The 20152-nt window shown below is 42.4% G+C and overlaps 3 protein-coding genes across 3 annotated transcripts; all 3 read right to left on the reverse strand.

The window, feature by feature from the left end:
• On the reverse strand, positions 89-3552 carry LOC8085384 (NADH--cytochrome b5 reductase 1). The gene is made up of 9 exons (XM_002458627.2): positions 3299-3552; positions 2477-2618; positions 2303-2393; positions 2130-2207; positions 1853-1933; positions 1664-1753; positions 1036-1101; positions 639-725; positions 89-524 (listed from the first exon to the last, which is right to left on the reverse strand). The coding sequence occupies exons 1-9, from the start codon at positions 3408-3410 to the stop codon at positions 432-434; spliced, it is 840 nt and encodes a 279-aa protein (XP_002458672.1). The 5' UTR covers positions 3411-3552; the 3' UTR covers positions 89-431.
• Positions 10842-12255, reverse strand: LOC8085385 (uncharacterized protein At5g19025). The gene has a single exon (XM_002458628.2). The coding sequence runs from the start codon at positions 11837-11839 to the stop codon at positions 11168-11170; it is 672 nt and encodes a 223-aa protein (XP_002458673.1). The 5' UTR covers positions 11840-12255; the 3' UTR covers positions 10842-11167.
• On the reverse strand, positions 17804-19906 carry LOC8085386. The gene is made up of 3 exons (XM_002458629.2): positions 19552-19906; positions 19388-19455; positions 17804-18435 (listed from the first exon to the last, which is right to left on the reverse strand). The coding sequence occupies exons 1-3, from the start codon at positions 19652-19654 to the stop codon at positions 18310-18312; spliced, it is 297 nt and encodes a 98-aa protein (XP_002458674.1). The 5' UTR covers positions 19655-19906; the 3' UTR covers positions 17804-18309.

Genomic DNA, 20152 nt, shown 5'->3' on the forward strand with positions numbered 1-20152 from the left:
TAACGGCTTACTTCAGTGATTCAAGGTAACTGCATAACCAAGATGTTTACTCCTGTTAAGAAGAGGTACTCCCAGTCCACATCACGAATTCAGGTTATTGCATAACCAAAATGTTTAATTTTGGGTTTATATATGAACCCAAAAGTATAAGGTTCTTGCATTGCTAACTGGTGATGGTGAGAGATTTTTTATAGCATCCAATGTTGCACATTACAGATCAATAAAAGTAACAATGTTGTCTCTGCCAATGTGGATTTCTGTTGAGGTAGATATCATTTGACCGCAAAAATAGAGATAGCAAAAATTGCTGGTGCACGACTAATCATGTAATCCTGAACTCCTGATATCAGCTAACGAGCAGAGTCAGGCAGCATTGCTGTGACCGAAGAACCGTGCCGGTCACTAGTTATTATTTGAAAACTTAGCGTTCTTTAGAACTGGAACTGCATCTCCTTTGTGTAGTTGAGCTCGTCAAGGTGTGCAGCCATGGCCTTGTTCATCGGAGGAGGACCACATCTCAGGATCTGAAATAGGTAAACAAATGCAAGCGTCCAGGTTAGATAGAAGAATAGAGAATTCACGATCAATCCTCATAGTGAACTGAAAAAAAAAACAATATTCCAGATCCTGAGATTCACCTGAATGTCCTCAGCAGGTGCTGGGCAATGAGATTGGATCATTTCCTTCGACACAAACCCAACACCACCATTCCAGTTCTCAGGAGGCTGCATATGTAAAAAAAACACTGTGTATGTCAGATGTCTTCGGAAACAATGCGCTCATTAGTATATTCAGATTTCTCAGCATAATAACTTTAGAAAATAGAGAACAACGTAGCAAGTATATCCAGATATTGTTTTAGTTATACCAGCAATTCTACATACATTTCTAAAAGTTTCAAACAAATGGAGAGTTTGAAACAGTGGAGCCCACTTTAATAAATAAATAAATAAATAAACTAATGTATTCCTACACACAAAATCAAGAATGTTGAGACAGTAATGTCTTCAAACTTCTAAAGAATGTGACACAAACCTGATTCAACACGTAGTAGATCTTAAAGCGACCAGGATAGGTTTTGGCCATGCTGTCCAGCTCATCCTGCATGAATTGAATTGAATACAAATTATTAAAGTCAGTGTGGCAGCCCATCATAAAGAGCATGTCCATATCAATCTGACAGGTAAAAGATAAGAATCCATAATAACATTATCTGGCAATGGAAATATTTTCTTAAGCATATGTTGCTGCTATTATAGTCAGTATGTTGCTGCTATTATATCATTTTACATATATCTGAAGAAAATTCTCAGAAAGCTATGTGTTAAAGGATAAGCTCCGGCTGCTAAATTCAAGTGTATAACTCGTTGCTATTTTGTGCACAACAATTTGCATGAGTTAGATAATAACTTAAAATTATGCTGAAAACATGCTAAGTAGAGCAGAAAGAGAACATTAGTAAACTGAATGTCACTGGTTCTCATGAGCAACAAAAATTAATGTGCATAAAGAATAGTAAACATGTCCACAACAGTCAACTAAATCATATATACCACAGAAGGCACGGCTGATGAAACACTAGCCACCACATCAACAAGAAAAATACCATATATTATGTTATTTAAATTGACTGTATCACAACCATCACGATTGAAAATTCTACCTTCAGAAGAATGTCTTCATATGTGACATTAGCATAAATTAAGTGAACCTTGGTGTTGTCATTAGGGTTCTCAAGGATTGCTCTGGCAACCTGTGGTAGCAGAAACAAAAATAAGATCATTGATCACTTGAAAACAAAGTGTTTTGTAGCATGATCTATCGCAATATACAGCTCAGGATTCATTGTTACTTGGAACATTGGAGTAATGCCTGATCCACCAGCCAGCATTCCAAATGCTCTCACTTGGCCAACTTGGTACTTGAAACGGCCCTATATCAGAGAAGAAGTCATATTAACCTCCTAGCTGAAGGCAAATGTGCATGATACAGAAACTGTGAGGCGCTTCATTAGGGTTTGAGGAAAATCCATTTGAATTCACCTCAGCGCTCAAAATAACCAGTGTTTTTTTATGACCACAAAAGAAACCTAAGCTGACTACATCAGAAGCTCACAACATGATGATCACCTTAGGTCCCTTCACAGACAAATAATCACCAACTTTCATCTCGCGGAAATGATGGGACATTCTCCCTTGAGGATACATCTGCATGATCAAAAGGATTGAAGAACTGGTGAGTCGACATATGACTGCAAAGCACAAAAAGTATCCAAACATGGAAAATCGATCTAAATATTTACCTTTATGACAAGCTCGAAATATCCAAGATCAGAATCCAATGTAGTAGGGGTATATGGCTTGATTACTTCTTCACCAGTAGCATCTTGTCCTCTGCACAAAAACAAGGGAACACAGATTATAGTTAAAAAGAAATTATGTAAAAGCAAAATTTAGGGAAAAGGCAGAATCAGAACCTGCAACTGATATGTTGACCGATTGGAAGGCCCAATACAGAAGTCGGAGTTGGAAGAGCGAATTTGAACCTGGCAACATTATGACTTATTTGCTTCTTTTCAACAAGTTTGAACTTCCTGAAGTTCTCAGGATCCAAACAGCCTAATGTCAAAACAACAGCACAACAATCAAATTGAGCTACAACGCATTAACCTTGAATTGCAGAAGCAAACTTAAGCACAAATAATTTTTGGGTGATAAACAAAAAATGTAAATTACCATGTACTGCCAACAACTAATACCTGTAGATGGTTCAGAAGCATGAATAAACAATGAAGCTACAACTATGTTGCATAGAATAAGACCCTCGGTCACTAAAATCACATCAGAGCCAATAATATCAACAATAGCAGACATTTCCTTTTTTTGCGAGGAAATAGCAGACATTTCCTACTACGCAGGTAATAACAAAGACCATAAACCAAAACGTGAAAGCAGATTAAACTTAACTATAATTGATTGACAGCCTACAACAACTACAAGCATGAGTCCATGGGTACTATAAACTTCTGTCTCGTTTTTTGTTTATCCCAGGAACTACTACCTTGGAGGCTGCAAGTAGAAACTCTACAGATGGAGTCCAAATAATAATTAAAAAAAAAACTATACTCTGTGACGCACTGATATCTCCTCCCCAGTCACTTTCCGAAATAACTGAACTAGTACAGTAATTCCACTGGAGCTAATGAAAGCGCGGAGCCCATTGGCAACCAGATCTTACACGAAACAGAGGCACTCGCATCCGCACAACTAGAAACAGTAGAGTGTATACATGTCCATACCCTTGGGCTTCCTGGATCGGAGGAGGAGGAAGGCGCCGCCCGCGGCGATGGCGACGACGGCGACGGCGACGGCCACTGTGGTCTCGACGCTTTGCCCCTGCAGAAAATCCATGGCTGCGTGCGGCCTACCTCGGTACCACTACTACAAATCCGTGGGCGGGTTTGGTTGGGCCGCGGGGGGATTTTAGAGGTGGCGCGGAGGAGGTAGGTAGCTCGGTGTCCGCAGGCTCGGGGAGGGAGGTCAGAAAATGGAAGAGCAGGGTAGATGGCGACTGGAGGCGGAGATCACAAGGTTTTCGTGTTTCCCGTTTTGCCCCCTTCATTGAAACTGCGCACTGTAGCAGTAAAAATACTCTCATCTCAAATTTAACTTTTCTCTGGTGTGCTTAGGCCTTGTTTAGTTCCGAAAAAATTTTGGATTTTGATACTGTAGCATTTTCGTTTATTTATGGTAAATATTGTTCAATCATAAACTAACTAGGCTCAAAAGATTCGTCTCGTAAATTACAGACAAACTGTGCAATTAGTTTTTATTTTCTTCTATATTTAGGCCCTGTTTAGTTTCCCACCCAAAATTTTTTCATCCATCCCATCGAATCTTTGGACACATGCATGGAACATTAAATGTACATAAAAAATAAACTAATTACACAGTTTGGTTAAAAATCACGAGACGAATCTTTTAAGCCTAGTTACTCTATGATTAGCCTTAAGTGCTACAGTAACTCACATGTGCTAATGACAGATTAATCATACTTAATAGATTTGTCTTGCAGTTTTCTGATGAGATATGTAATTTGTTTTTTTATTACTTTGTAAAAACTCCTCCCGAAATCCTTCCGACATATTCGATGTGACACCCAAAAATTTTCATCTCCAATCTAAGGCCTTGTTTAGTTTCCAAAAAATTTCAAGATTTCCCGTCACATCGAATCTTGTGACACATGCATGAAATATTAAATTTAGATAAAAATATATACTAATTACACAGTTTACCTGTAATTCGCAAGATTAATCTTTTGAGTCTAGTTAGTCCATTATTGGACAATATTTGTCGCAAACAAACGAAAGTGCTACAGTAGTCAAAACCAAAAAATTTTCTAAACTGAACAAGGCCTAAACAGGGCCTTAGTGCTTCATGCATGTGCCACAAGATTTGATGTGACGGAAAATCTTGAAAAGTTTTGGATTTCGGAGTGAACTAAACAAGGCCTTAATCATAGAGGGAGCTAGATAGGTGGATAGATGATCTATGGATCACCTTAAAATTTAATTTAAGATTAAATTATAGTAGATAAATTCTTTAAAATTATAGAAATTATCACTCTATAATTTTGATGATAAAAAAAACACACGCGCGCGCACACGAGGGCCGAGGCCTCGGAATTTCGGAACGGCAGCATTTCGCTATTTCGTATACGATATACAGTTGGGGCCTTGTGGGGTAGATCCACTGTCATCAGCAGGTGATTGCTTGGCCTGACGAAATGACGACTGAAGACGCGGTAGGTGAGTTGTTTTCCCCATTCCTGTGGTCGGATCGCGGACCAGCCACGGCGGGTCGGTGGTCTGGAGCACGCCACGACGCCGCGGCCCACGGCGATGGCACATCAATGCCGCCCCCGCGCGGGTTGGTGGCCAGACAGCGGAAAACGGTCACAGGCTCGCAGTTGCAGCCAGGTCAGGCTTTTTTCTTAAATGAAATAAAATCTTTAAATACGGTTGAAAACTGGTGACTCGATCGGTCCCAAAATAATTATTTAGGCCTTGTTTAGTTTCCACCAAAATCTAAAAAGTTTTCAAAATTCTCCGTCACATCGAATCTTGTAACACATGCATAAAGCACTAAGGCCTTGTTTAGTTCGCAAAATTTTTCAAAATTCCCCGTCACATCGAATCTTGCGGCACATGCATGGAGCATTAAATATACATAAAAACGAAAACTATTTGCACAGTTCATCTGTAAACAGCGAAATGAATCTTTTGAGCCTAGTTACTCTATAATTGGACAATGTTTGTCAAATAAAAACGAAAGTGCTACAGTGCCGTTTTTCACAACTTTTTGCGAACTGAACAAGGCCTAAATATAAACAAAAACTAATTACACAGTTTGCCTGTAAATCACGAGACGGATTTTTTTTATCCTAGTTAGTCTATAATTAGCTAATATTTGACACAAACAAACGAAAGTACTACAGTAGCGAAATCAAAAAAAAAATTCACATCTAAACAAGACCTTACGCATCTACATTTTCGAAAACTAGTGACTACTGCAAGACAGTAGCGGAGCTTGAGGTTAAAGTTAGAGGGATCCAAGAGTAGAATATAATATTTTAGCGAGCGTACAAGTGGCTAATTTAAAGCTTCATTTGCAAAATATATTAAAATACTGTAGCATCCTTTATAGAATTACAAAAATAAGGAGGGGCCATAGCCTATATGATGGTCTCAATGAAGCTCCAGCACGTTTGACTTCTGGTTCGACCACTCGGCACACCCAAAGCGAAGGATGGTGAACTGTGTAGCACACACTAGTCACTGATCTACTTGGCGAAACAGGTACCGCTTGGAAATCTACTTGGTGAAATCTAGTTGGGAATTGATGTGTTAATTTTAACACATCGTACATTTAAAAATTTAGGTGTAATAGTACCGAACTAGATTATGATTCTCATATTCTAAATTATAAGACATTTTTATTCTTTTAGATACATAGCTTTTGTTATGCATTTAGATATACACTATGGCCTTGTTTAGTTCACCCCAAAAATCAAAAAGTTTTTAAGATTCTCCGTCACATCGAATCTTGCGGTACATGCATAAAACATTAAATATAAACGAAAACAAAAACTAATTACACAGTTTGCCTATAAATCGCGAGACGAATCTTTTGACCATAATTAGTCTATGATTGGACAAAATTTACCACAAAAACAAACGAAAGTGCTACAGTAGCGAAATCCAAAAAGTTTTCGCATCTAAACAAGGCCTATGTTTACATACATAGTGAAAGTAATGTATCTAAAAAGCCAAAATGACTTATAATTTGAAATTGAGAGAGTAGTTCACTATAGATTTGTCTAAATCAAACTTCTTTATTTTCGATAAAGTTTATAATCCACATCTACAACGAAGTAGTTTAATCAATATATCCATGAAACATGTCTTAATGTATACAAATATACATTGATATACTTTTTCTAAAATTTTGACCAAAAAATAAAGAAGTTTGACTTAGAATAAATCTAAAGTGAACTATAATTTAGAACTGAGTAGAGGAGTAGCACTGAATGCCTGCTAGTTTGTTCTTTTGCTATATCTTTCCTTTTCATGAATGAAATGTATAATACTACATATAATACACTAAGAGGGGTATTGCATATAAGCCAGCAAAATGCCTTCACGTCTGCTCTAGGATCATAATATACATGCAACTTTTACTTAAAGTTGATTTCAGTTATGATTAAGGGAGCTTCTGGTCATTTTTACTTCTCCAAAATGCTTGACAAGCCAGATCCTCATAGGTTTGCTTCTTTAAGCGGTCAGAAGCTCTAAAATCTACACTTCGTTCAAAAAGCAGAGAATTAATTTGCTCCGAGGAGTTTCCTGAGCTTTTTCAGAAAGCTTCTTATTGAGGAGGCTCTTATTGAGAAGTTGAGCTTTTGACTTTTGACCAGAAGGAAAACAAAAGCTAAAACAATCTGTCATTCGTGACACTGATACTAAGGCCTCTCTTTCTAAATTTTAGCTAGCTAAACTTTAGTCACTTTAGTAGCTAAAGTTACAAACACATTGACTAAAAGAAGCTAAAATAGTTTAGTTCCATTAGTCACCCAAAAGTACCTAAAATAATTTTAGCTAGCTAAAATTTATAGTAAGGGGAACTAAACGGGGCCTAAAAGACCAATACTCCCTCCATTCCAAATTATAAACAGTTTTAGTTTTTCTAAATAAATAACTTTTATTACGCACTAAGATATACACTATGTCTAAAGATATAATAAAAGCAATCTATATATATATACCTATATACCTTATATTTTCTATATCCACTAGCATTCTATCTTGCTATGTAAGTTGTCTGTATCAGCATCCACTAGCATATGGCACATGCAATTATGTCTTCATCCAAGCAAGTCATATCATCCATTAATATGTACTCCCTCTGTCCCTATACAAGTGTCGCTATGTGGTGCATATCAGTCAAACTTCTGAAAGAAATATTAACAACATTTGTATCTCCAACTAGGTTATTAAAAAATAGAGTTAATGATCTATCCAATGATACTATTATGTATCATGAATATTGATATTTTTAATATATATTTGGTTAAATTTGAATAAGTTTAACTTCGCATAAAGTGAGATCAACAATTATAAAGGGATTTAATATGCTACATCATCCACTAACATATGTTATGATATTTTTTCATTAATATAATTAAGTAAATATATAAGTACTACTTTTTATTTTGAATCATCTGTGATTGTAGTAGCAACACACGGGATATCCTTTTAGTGTATCTAGAGAAAATAAAACATCTTGGAGGGAATAGTAGATTGCTTCTTCTAGTCTAGAGGAGACAGTAGCCCTAGTATCCAGTGAGCGAGTAACTGGAAGCCTGGAAAAACAAAAGGCCGTGAACACAGACATCTCTGTGGGCCTACAGAGGATGGCCCATTTCCAGGATGATGCGGTAGGGCTTTGTTTAGTTCACCCTATAACCTTTTTTTTAAGTCGTCACATCAAATTTTGCGACACATGTATAGAATATTAAATATAGATAAAAATTATTAATTACGCAGTTTATCTGTAATTTGCGAGACAAATATTTTGAGCCTAATTAATCCATGATTAGACAATAATTGTCAAATAAAAACGAAATTGCTATAGTACATAATAAACTTTTCACCTCCTCAGCTAAACAAGACCCAGGTCTATCAAATTTCATCTCGCCTTTCTGGACTACCCATATATTGTGTTGTCAGAGAGAGTCCGCGTGCAAATTTGTTACTGCAAGTGAAATATCGTCCATTGTATCGTCTTTCAGCTCAAAACACTCGTTGAGCAAGTGAAATATCATTGCGTAATCATGCTATGCTATGCATGAAGATACCAGGATGCAATTCTTTAATTATACATCAGTACCATTTTCGAGGTATATTTATTCGATGATCACATTTTCTTAAACCAGATATCTGAGGGCATCAGGTAAAGTAGGATGTACAACTTCAGAGGCCCCAGTGGAACTACCTACAAGCAGTTATTTTGAGGAAGCCTTGGAAAGCAAATTTGGTAGTAGTTCACAAGCTTGGAAGAGGCAAAGTTAACAATTCAAGAAACGGTAGATACTCTCACAGTTTGTCCTCAACGATATAGCAATAAGTTAATCAAAAAAATTCAAAAAACCCTAAAATCTTAGGCCAAAGAGAGTCAAGTTAATTTGCAGACCAAAATATTGTTTTGCTGCTGACGAATACATGAGTTAGCACAAACCATGGAGGAAAGCATACCATGGAAGATCAACGAATTTGCACCAGTGAGAAGAGGGCAGGATGTCTCATCTCACCTGCACGCGATGTGAGTCAACAGTATTGAAATTTGAAATGCAACATTTTATAAGTCAAAAGGATTGCGGAAGCAGCGGAAATGGTTGACCGACAGAAAATACAAACACGCAGGGAGTTTTATCTCAGAGGACCAAACCATAAGAAACAAGGAGTTGAACAGTTTGAAAAACAATTCCACAAGATTCAAAGCCTGTTTTTTACCGGAACTTGATTTGAGCACTCAGAATCAGTAATGCTAACAAAACTAAAATCATTTGACTTAGTTCCAGTTATACCGAATACAGCTAAAATCATACAATACGGTCCAGTTACAAAGGAATCCAAAAAACAGTTTCATGTTAACATTTGTGTTGCTTTTACTAATAGCCTACTACTATGCCCCAGAAAGAGAAGCACGTTTTATAGAGGTCCAGTTACAAAGGAATCCAAAAACCAGTTTCACGTTAACATTTGTGTCTTTTACTACTAGCCTACTACTCTGTCCCAGAAAGGAAGAAAGAGAAGCCTATTTTATAGAGGGAAAAGTCAAATTTACAAACTTTGCTCAACAATTAATCAAATTATATATGAGTTTAGGACATAAAAAACTTGTACCAATGATAACATATTATAAGATAAAGCAAGATCAAAATATACTATGGTTGACTTTTCCCTAATCAAAATACACTTATTGTTCCAGATCATCTCACATCGGAGTAAAGATTAATTCTTTTTACAGAGTGCAGAAGTCCAGGAAATGCGGCACTTGCATAAGACTGAAAAGACTATAATTCATGAACACAGTATGTGAGTGAAAACCAGATAAACATGACATGTCTGTTTATGAAACCAAGACAACTAAGTAGAATTAGGTTGGGAGAAAACAACTACTATAAGTGTGTGTGGTATTATAGTTCAGAAAAAGGAAGTCTCCTGCAAAGGTCTGCTACTCTGTTTATGATACTGGAGCCGCTAAACTAAAAGGTAAATTTTAGCCTGAGGAAAATATGGTTGAAAAGCAGGTAAGCCAGGAAAAGAACATGAAAAAACATCCAAAACTTAAAAAGTAGGTAGTCTCGCTGAAAGCACCCAGAACATAACACAAGTACAGGGGAATTTAATAAATATAATATGTCTCATGCTAAGCATACAGATAAAAGATGGTAGTGTTAGATGTTATATGACATGGAAAAACAGACCATATTACATTACAGAATCACTCTTAAAGAATCAAAGAACAAACTGTGCAAAAAAAAGGGAAGGCAAATAGCAAAAAGATCATGGTGTTTCTAGAGGCAGCACGGGACAGTAGGAAATATCACTGGTCCATGAGGATTTGCACCACTTCAACTGGTTGGTGTGGCATATAGGCATGTCACAGATTCAAGATTATGGTTGTTCCAGTTATAATCAAGATAAAGTGAATCTGCTTAAGTAAAAAGAAAACTAAGGCACATGTACTAACATTAGGAACTGCATCTATTTAGGCATGGCCGCATGGGTAGGGGTAAAAGGACAGTATCAGGACTCCTCAGCTAAAATAAAGTTGTACTCATGCACACTCAACATTTTATTCATGAATTCATAGAAAGTAAGGTTTCAACTGTAATGAAGTAAAGGTTTCTTTTGAGGGAAGACACATTTACATAACAGAAACCACTCTTGATGGTTGAATTTCAGATCATTACATTGAAACTTTGTAAAGTTTATTGGAGTACTAATTAAGAGTAGTTGGATAACACAAATTCTACCACGCTCACAGTAGGGGTGTCCAGAAGATGAAAGAACAATCTCAAATATAATACTTCACCTCAACAAAAATGAGAGAGTTGGCTATCAATCTACCATCAAAGGAGCTAAAACTTCACCTCAATAACATTGAATCAACAGCAAAAACATTTCAAATAAGACAGATAAGTAGCAACTAAACCCACACCACAATATATAGACAAAAATCAAGGATTCAAAAGGCAGCAAAAGGAGTAGCCAGATGCTGATTAAGATATTGTCTATGTTGCTACTGTATCAGGTATCCAGGATCCCATGAAAACTAGAGAATGAACAAGTAAAGAGCATGTATTTCTGTCCAAATTCCCCACCAGTTCATAATACAAGGAGTATATAATTGTCTATATAAGCTATCTGTGATATAACTGGTTCTGTGCTCCGTTTATTTCTCCCTATACTTATACATACTTATTATTACTGAGGATTTATTTTTTTTCTAGCAGTAGCTACTTATGATCGAGGATTGAGGAAGGAACAAGAGTGCACTAATACTATTGCACTAACTAGTAACCATCCGATCCTTGCTCCTCTTTACTTCTTGATCCGGCGCACCTTCTTGGCGCCCCAGACCTCCATGCGGCCCTTGGGGCAGCCGCAGGGGGCGCGGAAGATGAGGACGGTACGGCCGTTGGGCGGCGCCATCTTGCGCAGCTCTGCCTCCAGCTCCCGCTGCTCGTCGCCTAGCTCCACGGGGCGCGCCCCCGCGGCCGCCAGCAGCGCCGATCGCGCGGCGGGGCCGGGGCGGCCGCGCACGCACTCCTCCGTCTCGAGCTGGATGTCGAACTCGACGGCCTTCTTGAGGCCCCTGCACCTGGGCTTGCCGCACTTGCGGGCGTGGTGGCCCAGCAGCTCCCACGCGACGACCGCGGCCGCGACGGCGACGGCGGCCCCGAAGAACGCGGCGGCGGGGAGGCATGACGCGGCGGGGTGGTGGAGCAGCGCGCCCATCTCGAGGAAGAGCAGCTTGAGGTACGGGATCAGGAGGAAGCCGAGCGCGGTGACGACGGCGAGGAGCATGACCGCGTCGACCACGGCCATCGGGGTGCTGTCGCAGAAGGAACCCGAGCCCCCCGCCGCGGCGGCGGAGGCCGCCCGCCTGGATCGGGAGCAGGCGGACGCGGAGGCGGAGGCGGAGCTGTCGGCCGCCCTGCGGTGGTGCTCGAACGCGCGGAGGAACTCGATGAGGCTGCGGCACTCCGCCATCGTGGCGTGGCGTGGCGACCGGGGCGACGGGTGGTGATGGGGGAAGCAGGGGAGGGAGGCGCGAGCGCTGTGTGGTGGGGGCGCCGGGATCTGTGGGGGAACTACCGGGGGGATTTTGCCGATCCGATCGGTGGGGCTGGGGAATGCGAATGGGAGCTACTCGGCACGGCAGTCGGCACCGCGCCTTTGCGTGGTGCGCGTGCGGACGAGACGACGACGAGTGGTGGTGGCCTGGTGGGTTTGGTTTGGCTCGGTCGGCGCCTCGTTCCGTGGCGTACGTCGCGTGACACTGGGCCGGGCCCGTGCCCGTGACGCCCCTGCGGCCTGCGGGCGAGGCAGAGGCCAGACGCCAGAGTCAGGTCAGGCGCCGTGACGCGATGTCACGCAGCGCGCAGGACCCCGCCGCGGCAGGCTGAGGAGGTCACGTCCGGCTGACGTGTGGGAGGGACTACTATTATAGCAGCGGCGCCCGGAAGGCAGCCGCCGGATCGGCCAGACAGATTTTTTTTTTGACGCAACGCATAGCAGCAGCTTTCGAACGGATAGACGGCTGTCCGCACGCAGCCGCACCGCCGAGATGTCAACGCGGCCGGACGACGGACGCGTCACGGCTTCCGTGGTGGTGCCGCTGCTAATCGCTCGGGTCGGCTCCGTTCCCGCACCAGGGTTTCCCCTGTCCTGTCCTGCAGCGCACCGGTTCCAGAAAAAGGCGTGGCAGCGCACGTCGGGCAGGAGGAATTTGAGCCACCAACAATGGCTCAGCGGCGACTTTCGGATCCACCCCTTCTCCTTCCCTTCTTTTTTTTCCCCGGTGGTCGTGGTGCCGTGTCGTCGTCCTGCTGTGGTATCTCCCTTTTTGCATCCTTCGATGAATCCTTTCCGTGCCGCCTTGGCGCATTTTGGCTTTTGGGAAGACAAACGTCTCTCTTCTGACCTGACAAGCAATGTTAGCCGGCCACTAGACGCCGATGCGATGCTAACTTTGGGTGTTGCCAATGGCGACACTCCACGGTCATGTGCCCCACCGATCCAAACTGAGGAACTGAAGGATACCAAACCCACCTTTTTTCTATCCTTCCACTGAAACTGGAGGAAGAATTCAGATGGGGTTTTTCTTTCCACAGTTGGTCAAATGACAGCGTCAGAGTAGATGGTGCTGCGTGCTTTGGGAGAAGATAGTACGTAGGAGTAGCTCTTGGTGGCGTCAGTAAAATCAGCGGCCGCGTGAACGGCCGGGGATCAGCCAAGTGGGAAGCACTGGTCAAGCAGATTGATTAGCGGAGGCACGGCACGACCTGATGACCGCGCATGCCATCACACGCGGCGAGAAATTTCCCGCGGTTTCACATGGGTCTAGCCTTTGATTCAGTGATGACCAACTGGATTTAAGTATTGCGTCTCGCCATCCTCGATCGTGCTTTATTGTACGCTAAAGACAAACCAAACCATTCATAATTCATAAATATATATACTAGTAGTGCTATAGTATATTTGGCATGCGTTTGGACCCCTCTGATTGTCATTTGGGGGATGTCACAGGCGAGTAATCCCATCCGGAAACAATGATTCTGCGGCACATCTCGGATCTTCGTCGATCACACCACACGGGGCATGCCATGCGTGGAGTTGGAACTTTGGGGAGACGTGGTCTCTGACTTGGAACCTACCGTTTGTATATTCTTTCCAGTAAGGTTCTGTGTGATGGACTCGGTAGTGAAAACGAGTCCCGATGAATGAATGGGTCAGAGAGAGTGAGTAGATTACTATTGTTAGTGAAGTTGAAAGGATCCTAAACAATGGAGTACATACACGGACCGGGATATCGGCTGAGAGTGACAGAGAACAGATTCAAGCTTGTTCGCCACAAAAGTACAGCCACGGTTGACACGATACAACAGTGAGGCATGAACACCGATCGAGCAAAAAACGAACGAAGAAAGCGACAGCGAAAATACTCTGTAATTTCTGTGAGGTGACCATTTCTTATTTACCTCTCAAGGGTGGTGGTGAACAATGTAAAGAAAGGACTGCTAACAACTTCATTACAGACCCAGGAAACACGTTCACATCAGGTTAGATCACAACTGCTCTGTCTGCTACAGCCTTTCCCTTGTTACCGACTACTCCCTCCGTCCCAAAAAGAGTGTTGTTTTAGGTTTTTGTGCCACAAGTTTGACTTGATTTGTAGAAAATATATACAATATTTATATCTCTAAATAATTTTTTTAAAAAACTAGACTTAAAGATCTTTCCAATGATACTAATTATATACTATAAATACTAATATTTTTTATTATATATTTAGTTAAAGTTATTTCTCGAGAAGCGAAAACGACACTTATTTTAGGACGGAGGGAGTACTCACTAGTCACTACTGTACATATTGTACCACACATCAGATGGTCCAACAAGGCCATGTTTAGTTCACCCGAAAAAGTAAAAAGTTTTCAAGATTTCCCGTCACATCAAATCTTGCGTCACATGCATGAAGCATTAAATATAGACGAAAGCAAAAACTAATTACACAGTTTAGCTGCAAATCACGAGACGAATCTTTTGATTCTAGTTAGTTTATAATTAGATGATATTTGTCACAAACAAACGAAATTGCTACAGTACCGAAATCCGAAATCTTTTTGGAACTAAACAAGGCCCAAGAGGAAAACAAGCCCTGCCATGGCTGCCCTACCAAGCAGACGAAACAGAGGCAACCATCGCAGTCGTCGGCCGTGGCTCTCTGCTGCTCCTGACTTGCAAACACACACTGATGGATGGCTGCACCTGCACGCTGCTGATCGATTCCCGTGAAAACTGCTCTCGATCCGTGATCAGCTGCGAGGGTTTCAGCGCCGACGGCGTCCGTTTCCACGACCCCGGCATGTGAGCTCACATGGGTGGACAAACGGAGTTCAAGGTTGATTACAGTTACAGGTCCAGGGAATTGAAAGTTTCTTGCTTGACTATGCTGCTGGCTTCGACGACACCTGTGACATGAGACCAAGGGGAGGCACAGGTGTTGGATGGACCCAGGGTCGTCCACCCAATTTAATTCCCCTGAGACCCCGTTTCGTCACGCCAGCCATGCCGGTACGGTTTTGTTTTTCCCCTGGTGTTGTGCACAGGGAGGGAGATTTGGTCCAGACCCATCGCTCTAGCCATGACCAACCAATTCGGCATTCGCCGTGGGCGGCCGAACGTGGCTGCACGGTCAGTCAGAGAAAAAACGGGGATAGAGAAGGACTCGGCACTTCCGACTGACGAACATAGCGTTCAATGGACAATGGGTGGCAAAAGTTGATTAAATCGAGGTCGGCCAGTGCAGCCAGATGCTCTGCCTCAAGTCTTGGCGCTGAGATGATGATGGGGACGAAGGACTCCCTATCGCTTGACGTCAATCAAGACTTACAGCAACTACAATGGTATTCAAAAAGCAGTCCATAGACATTATAATAATATATATCACCTAGCCGAAAGACGGTGAGATTTGTTTATATAGTAGTCCATAGTAAAAGTTACTCGTAAACTTATGGACTACCCATAGAGAATAAAAACAATTATTTTCTTACTTTTCTCTATCTCTCTCCCTCCTTTGTAGTGGTTGGTGGATTGAAGCTAAATAATTATTTATTCTCTTTGGGTCCCATCTTATAGACTATAGTCCATATACATTGTCAGAAGAAAACAATAGGACTAGTTTTGTGGGTCTCATGTATATGAATTACTTGGTCCATATACATTATGGTTGCTCTTAAAAGGTTGCAATTTTATTTCATAAAACAAAAGGTGTTTTTTCATACCTGAAAGTATACTCCCAGGCCTTGTTTACTTCCACCTCAAAACCCAAAAAATTTCAAGATTTTCCGTCACATCGAATCTTTAAACGCATGTATGGAGTATTAAATATAGACGAAAATAAAAACTAATTGCATAGTTTGGTCAAAATTTACGAGACGAATCTTTTAAACCTAGTTAGACCATGGTTGGACAATAATTACCATAAACAAATAAAAGTTCTACAGTGTCGCGAAATTTTTGTCTTCGGAAATTAAACAAGGCCCAAATCTGTTGTACACTGCGGTAGCAGCTTGGAAAAGTCTGTGAGCTGGGCTTTGCGCTGGGTCGAATATGAAGGAGTTAGGACTTTGTGCTGGCCCAAATAATATCAGGGGGACCTTAGATAAAGGCCAGGCTTTCCATCAAGATCATTTGTAGGGAGCGCTCATTATCTTCTAATCATTAATAAACCCCTGATCTAGCGTTTTTTTTTGCGTCAGATTCAGTTATAGCTCTGGAGCCCGCGGAATCGAGCGCGGACCACGGTTTTGGTGCAACTACAAGGGCGAAAGCGAAGTTCACGACAGGTTTCCTTTAATCTGTCTTGATGAATTGATCCGTACACGATGGTTTTGATGGCAAGATAACGAGAGCTCAACCAAAGCTAGTGCGCTAGCCGCCAGATGTTTCATCAGCTCTGACGCGTTAGCACACAAACGAAGAGGATATGGTGTCTTTGCCAACGTCCTCTGTGTTCAACTGTTCATCGGTCTGAGAACTCAACCTTTAGCAGCTTAATTGCCCCCTGGCTTGTCAGCTTTGATTGTCGAAACTCAATAGTACAATGGCTAAACCTGTAATGCACTTGCCAGTATTCTAGCTGTTGATTCACCGCCTCTCCGGGCCGTGGGTTTGGCAAAAATAAGGCTATAGGTAATAGAGTCAAAGTGCAGATAAGTCATGACAGAAAGTACTGCTGGCTGATTTGTTGCAAGAGAAAAACATATTATTGAATAGAAGACAGATTCGGCTGATAAGCTCAAGCGAACAATGATTTCTTCCAGACAAATCGTTCTGAGTGTCTCGCCACCCCAAGACCAAGACAGAACTAGTTTGTATGCATCCTTTGTGGTCGGCAACTACTCTCTGCAGCCCGTGATTCGTGCACCTTTTTTTTTTCTTTTGACATCTGAACAATATGCAAATGGCAGAAGCATAACAATGACGTTTAGTGGTTCATGTACGTGATTAACTAAGATTCCAGCCTTTGAAAGAAAAGAGTAGTACGTCAAAGCTAGTCCAAAGATACATTTTAAAATAAAATTTGACTAACAGTTAAGCAAACTATTGACATGCATGCTTAGGTGTATACAAGAACTACAAAATTAGATTCATAATTCAAAAACACCTTCTCACTGCATTTAACTTTTCTTTATCGAAGTATATGTGATCACTAAGAACGTAGATGCTGTACTATAGTACTCCGTAGTATTATATTAAGTAAGGACGGGCAGCCGATCTGCCTTATGTTCACTGAAAGGAATCACGATTATTGTTCGATCGAGTTCATCCCCCCTGCCGTTACGTTCAGAAAGAGTTCATTCCCTGTGAACAAATCCTGCAATTCTCACCCGTCTCTTTCGCGTTTGCTGCTCGCTCGTCTGCTCATCCTTCTTATTCAACTTCAGGAGAAACGACGTCTGCGGCATTCTTTACTCGTGAGCCCACAGTTGACACACTAGACGTGTGGCGACACGCCGCCCACCTGCAGGGCCCCTGGCCAGTGCACAGTAGCGTAGCCGTCGTTGCATTGCATCAGATTACAGCTTTCATTTAACAGTTGAGCATCTTATTTATTGGCGCCAAACCGGGACACACCAGAGGACAGAGGAGGTCTCGGTCGAGTCCTCTGCAGGGCGAATGCGACTTGCAATGTGAAGGGACAGCCATATGTAACACGACAAACAAGAGGAGTGGCGATCGAAATACACCGGCCGTCAGCAGTCAGCACACACACACGTACAGACCATGAAAGCCGCACAAGTAAAGATCAAGAGTACTATAGTTGTTGACGACGCTAACTGATCGCTTGCGTTTCAGATCAAGATAGCAAAAGCTATCTCAAGCAGATCCGCCGTTGACATCTAGCAGTACGAAAACAACCCATGTACAGTGGACACAGCAGCGACATATCGACTCGACTATCGACGTACGTGTTGAATGGCCGTGTTTGGCTGATAAGCCATGACAGAAAGTACTATTGGCTGATTTATTGTGAGAGAAAAATACTACTAAATAACTAGCAGATTCGGCTGATAAGCTCAAACGAACAAGACTGCCGCTGGCTATACACGGAACAGCTAGCACGGCCAGCTCGTTCACTTGATCTTCTGACAGTGCGTTGTTGAAGGCCCTAACAAAATACTATGCAGCTAGCTTAGACGGCCTCAGCACCACCGGCCGTACCACACCCCACGATACGATCGACGTATACAAGTACTAAGCTACGTAATTAAGTATACACGACAAGACTCGTTAATAAGCTCTAGTAGAATTTATAGCTAACAATGTACTCCTGCTGCATGCTACGTACTTAGTAGCTTAATTATAAAACTCTCAAGACTCCATGCCATGCTCTTCGTTCTTCTGTGAGACGTACGCAGGGATGATATATATGACGGGGCGTCAAGCAAAGTTCATGGTCTCCCAGGGCTCCTAGGTTCATGGCGGTTGTTGGCACCGGATCCAGGGTAGTCGTTCACCTCGATGTCCATCCTCGCCGCCACCTCGCCGAGGTTTCCATCTTCCACCGCACCCTGATCCTGTGTATAGCACAAAGACGACGTGTTACACATGATATAAAATTAAAGATTATTAGCTGATGATGATGAGTTGCCAGTGCGTGCGTCAGATATTTACAAAAAAGAGTTTATGATGACATCAAGCAGTCAATTGACGGACAGCTAGCTAGCGTGCAAGTAAAGTTGAGATTGTGTTGTTGCACGAACGATCGATGTTGATCATCAACTAATTAACTGAACCTTTTGCCTTTGTGGCGGGAAAGGCGTCGTGATGAGTAGTGGGGTACGCAAACACAACTGGTGCGAGTGGCCATGCATGTGATCTGCACTATGCATGGCCGGCCGGCCCTAGCTAGCTAGCTTACAGTGCATGTGAGTGGACTGTGGAGTGCCCTGCTCCAAGCCCGCCCCCCCAACTTTCAACGGCCAACGCTTGTGTTCATGATCTGCTCTCTGCTCTCCACCGAGCATCCAAAGGCCGCAGCAAATAAAGCTCACATGTATTGCAGTATATGTGTGGTGTGGTGCAAAAAGGCAAAGCAATAAACGTAGGCATTGGATGGTTGTATATATAATCTAATCTCTCCGTGGATAGTTTATGTCGTTGGCTGCTGACTCACTCAAGTCACTTGTGCGCATGCAGAGAGAAGCTGGCCCTAGGTAGTCTGTGACGAGTGGTGCTGGTGCTATGAACTGGAAGCTAGGCAGCTACAGGAGAGCACTGAGCCTGTGACTGTGAGTGCGCTTATAGCTAATTTAAATCTCAAATGGTCTGTTTCGTGAGACTGCCAGCATGGGAGGTAGCTAGCTCACGTGCCTTTGTTGACACATTGGATGGATGCAAAAGCGGGTTCTAGGTTGCTCCAGCGCTTACAGAGAAAACCACACAAGTTTGCGCAGGCAGTTGTGATATATGTGATGAGATCTACCAACAGCTGCAAAACGAGATAGCGATCGAGCAAGCGCGACCGACCTGCTGGGCAGGCACCTCCAGAGCAGGGTTCTTCGTGGGCAGCTGGCGGTTCGTCAGCGACAGGCTTCCTGCGAAAGCAAAACAAAGGCAGCAGATAGTGAGGAAGCATGAAATAGATAGGCAACGGAAGAAGAAGAAGAAGAAGACATCTGGTGGATGCTTACTGGAAAGAGGCGCAGCAGAGGAAGCCCGGGGAAGAAGAAGAAGGCAGGAGAGCATGAAGAAGCAGAGGAGAAGCACAGCCTTCTGCTTAGAGGTGAACTCCATCACCACTGTCGCCGGTCCGCCGCCGCTGCCACCAGCCCACCACAAAGCACAGTAGAGCAGCAGCAAAGGCAAGGTAGTAGAAATAGAAACTGCTCTATCTATCGATGATGAGTGGCTCTCTAGATCTTTCAGGGAAAAAAAAAGTTTTGAGTGGCTCTCTCAGTAGACCTCGGCTAACCACACAAATGAAGTGAGCTGTGTGCTGCTGCCTCTCGCGCCAATCTGATAGGCATGCAGTGGATGGGGGTGACCAATGGCCATGGGTAGTGGGGGGATTTTATACACAGCACAGGACAGCCCGCTTGTCTGTGGAGAGTGTGTGTGTGCTAGTCTCAAAGTCAACTTGCACAGTTTGCTTTATTCAGGCCTTGTTTAGTTTGCAAAAATTTTCAAATTGTCACATTGATTCTTTTGATGTATGTATGAGGCATTATATATATATATATATATATATATATATATATATATATATATATATATATATATATATATAAACTA

This window comes from Sorghum bicolor, chromosome 3 (genome assembly GCF_000003195.3).
Source record: "Sorghum bicolor cultivar BTx623 chromosome 3, Sorghum_bicolor_NCBIv3, whole genome shotgun sequence".
NCBI classification, from domain to species: domain Eukaryota; kingdom Viridiplantae; phylum Streptophyta; class Magnoliopsida; order Poales; family Poaceae; genus Sorghum; species Sorghum bicolor.

Coding starts and splice junctions, on each gene's coding strand:
- LOC8085384 (XM_002458627.2), bottom strand. CDS start 3,410: ATGGATTTTCTGCAGGGGCAAAGCGTCGAGACCACAGTGGCCGTCGCC. Junction 2,619..3,298: donor CCGATCCAGGAAGCCCAAGG/GTATGGACATGT, acceptor TTTTGACATTAG/GCTGTTTGGATCCTGAGAAC. Junction 525..638: donor CACCTGCTGAGGACATTCAG/GTGAATCTCAGG, acceptor TACCTATTTCAG/ATCCTGAGATGTGGTCCTCC.
- LOC8085385 (XM_002458628.2), bottom strand. CDS start 11,839: ATGGCGGAGTGCCGCAGCCTCATCGAGTTCCTCCGCGCGTTCGAGCAC.
- LOC8085386 (XM_002458629.2), bottom strand. CDS start 19,654: ATGGAGTTCACCTCTAAGCAGAAGGCTGTGCTTCTCCTCTGCTTCTTC. Junction 19,456..19,551: donor CTCTGCTGCGCCTCTTTCCA/GTAAGCATCCAC, acceptor TTGCTTTCGCAG/GAAGCCTGTCGCTGACGAAC. Junction 18,436..19,387: donor TGGAGGTGCCTGCCCAGCAG/GTCGGTCGCGCT, acceptor TGCTATACACAG/GATCAGGGTGCGGTGGAAGA.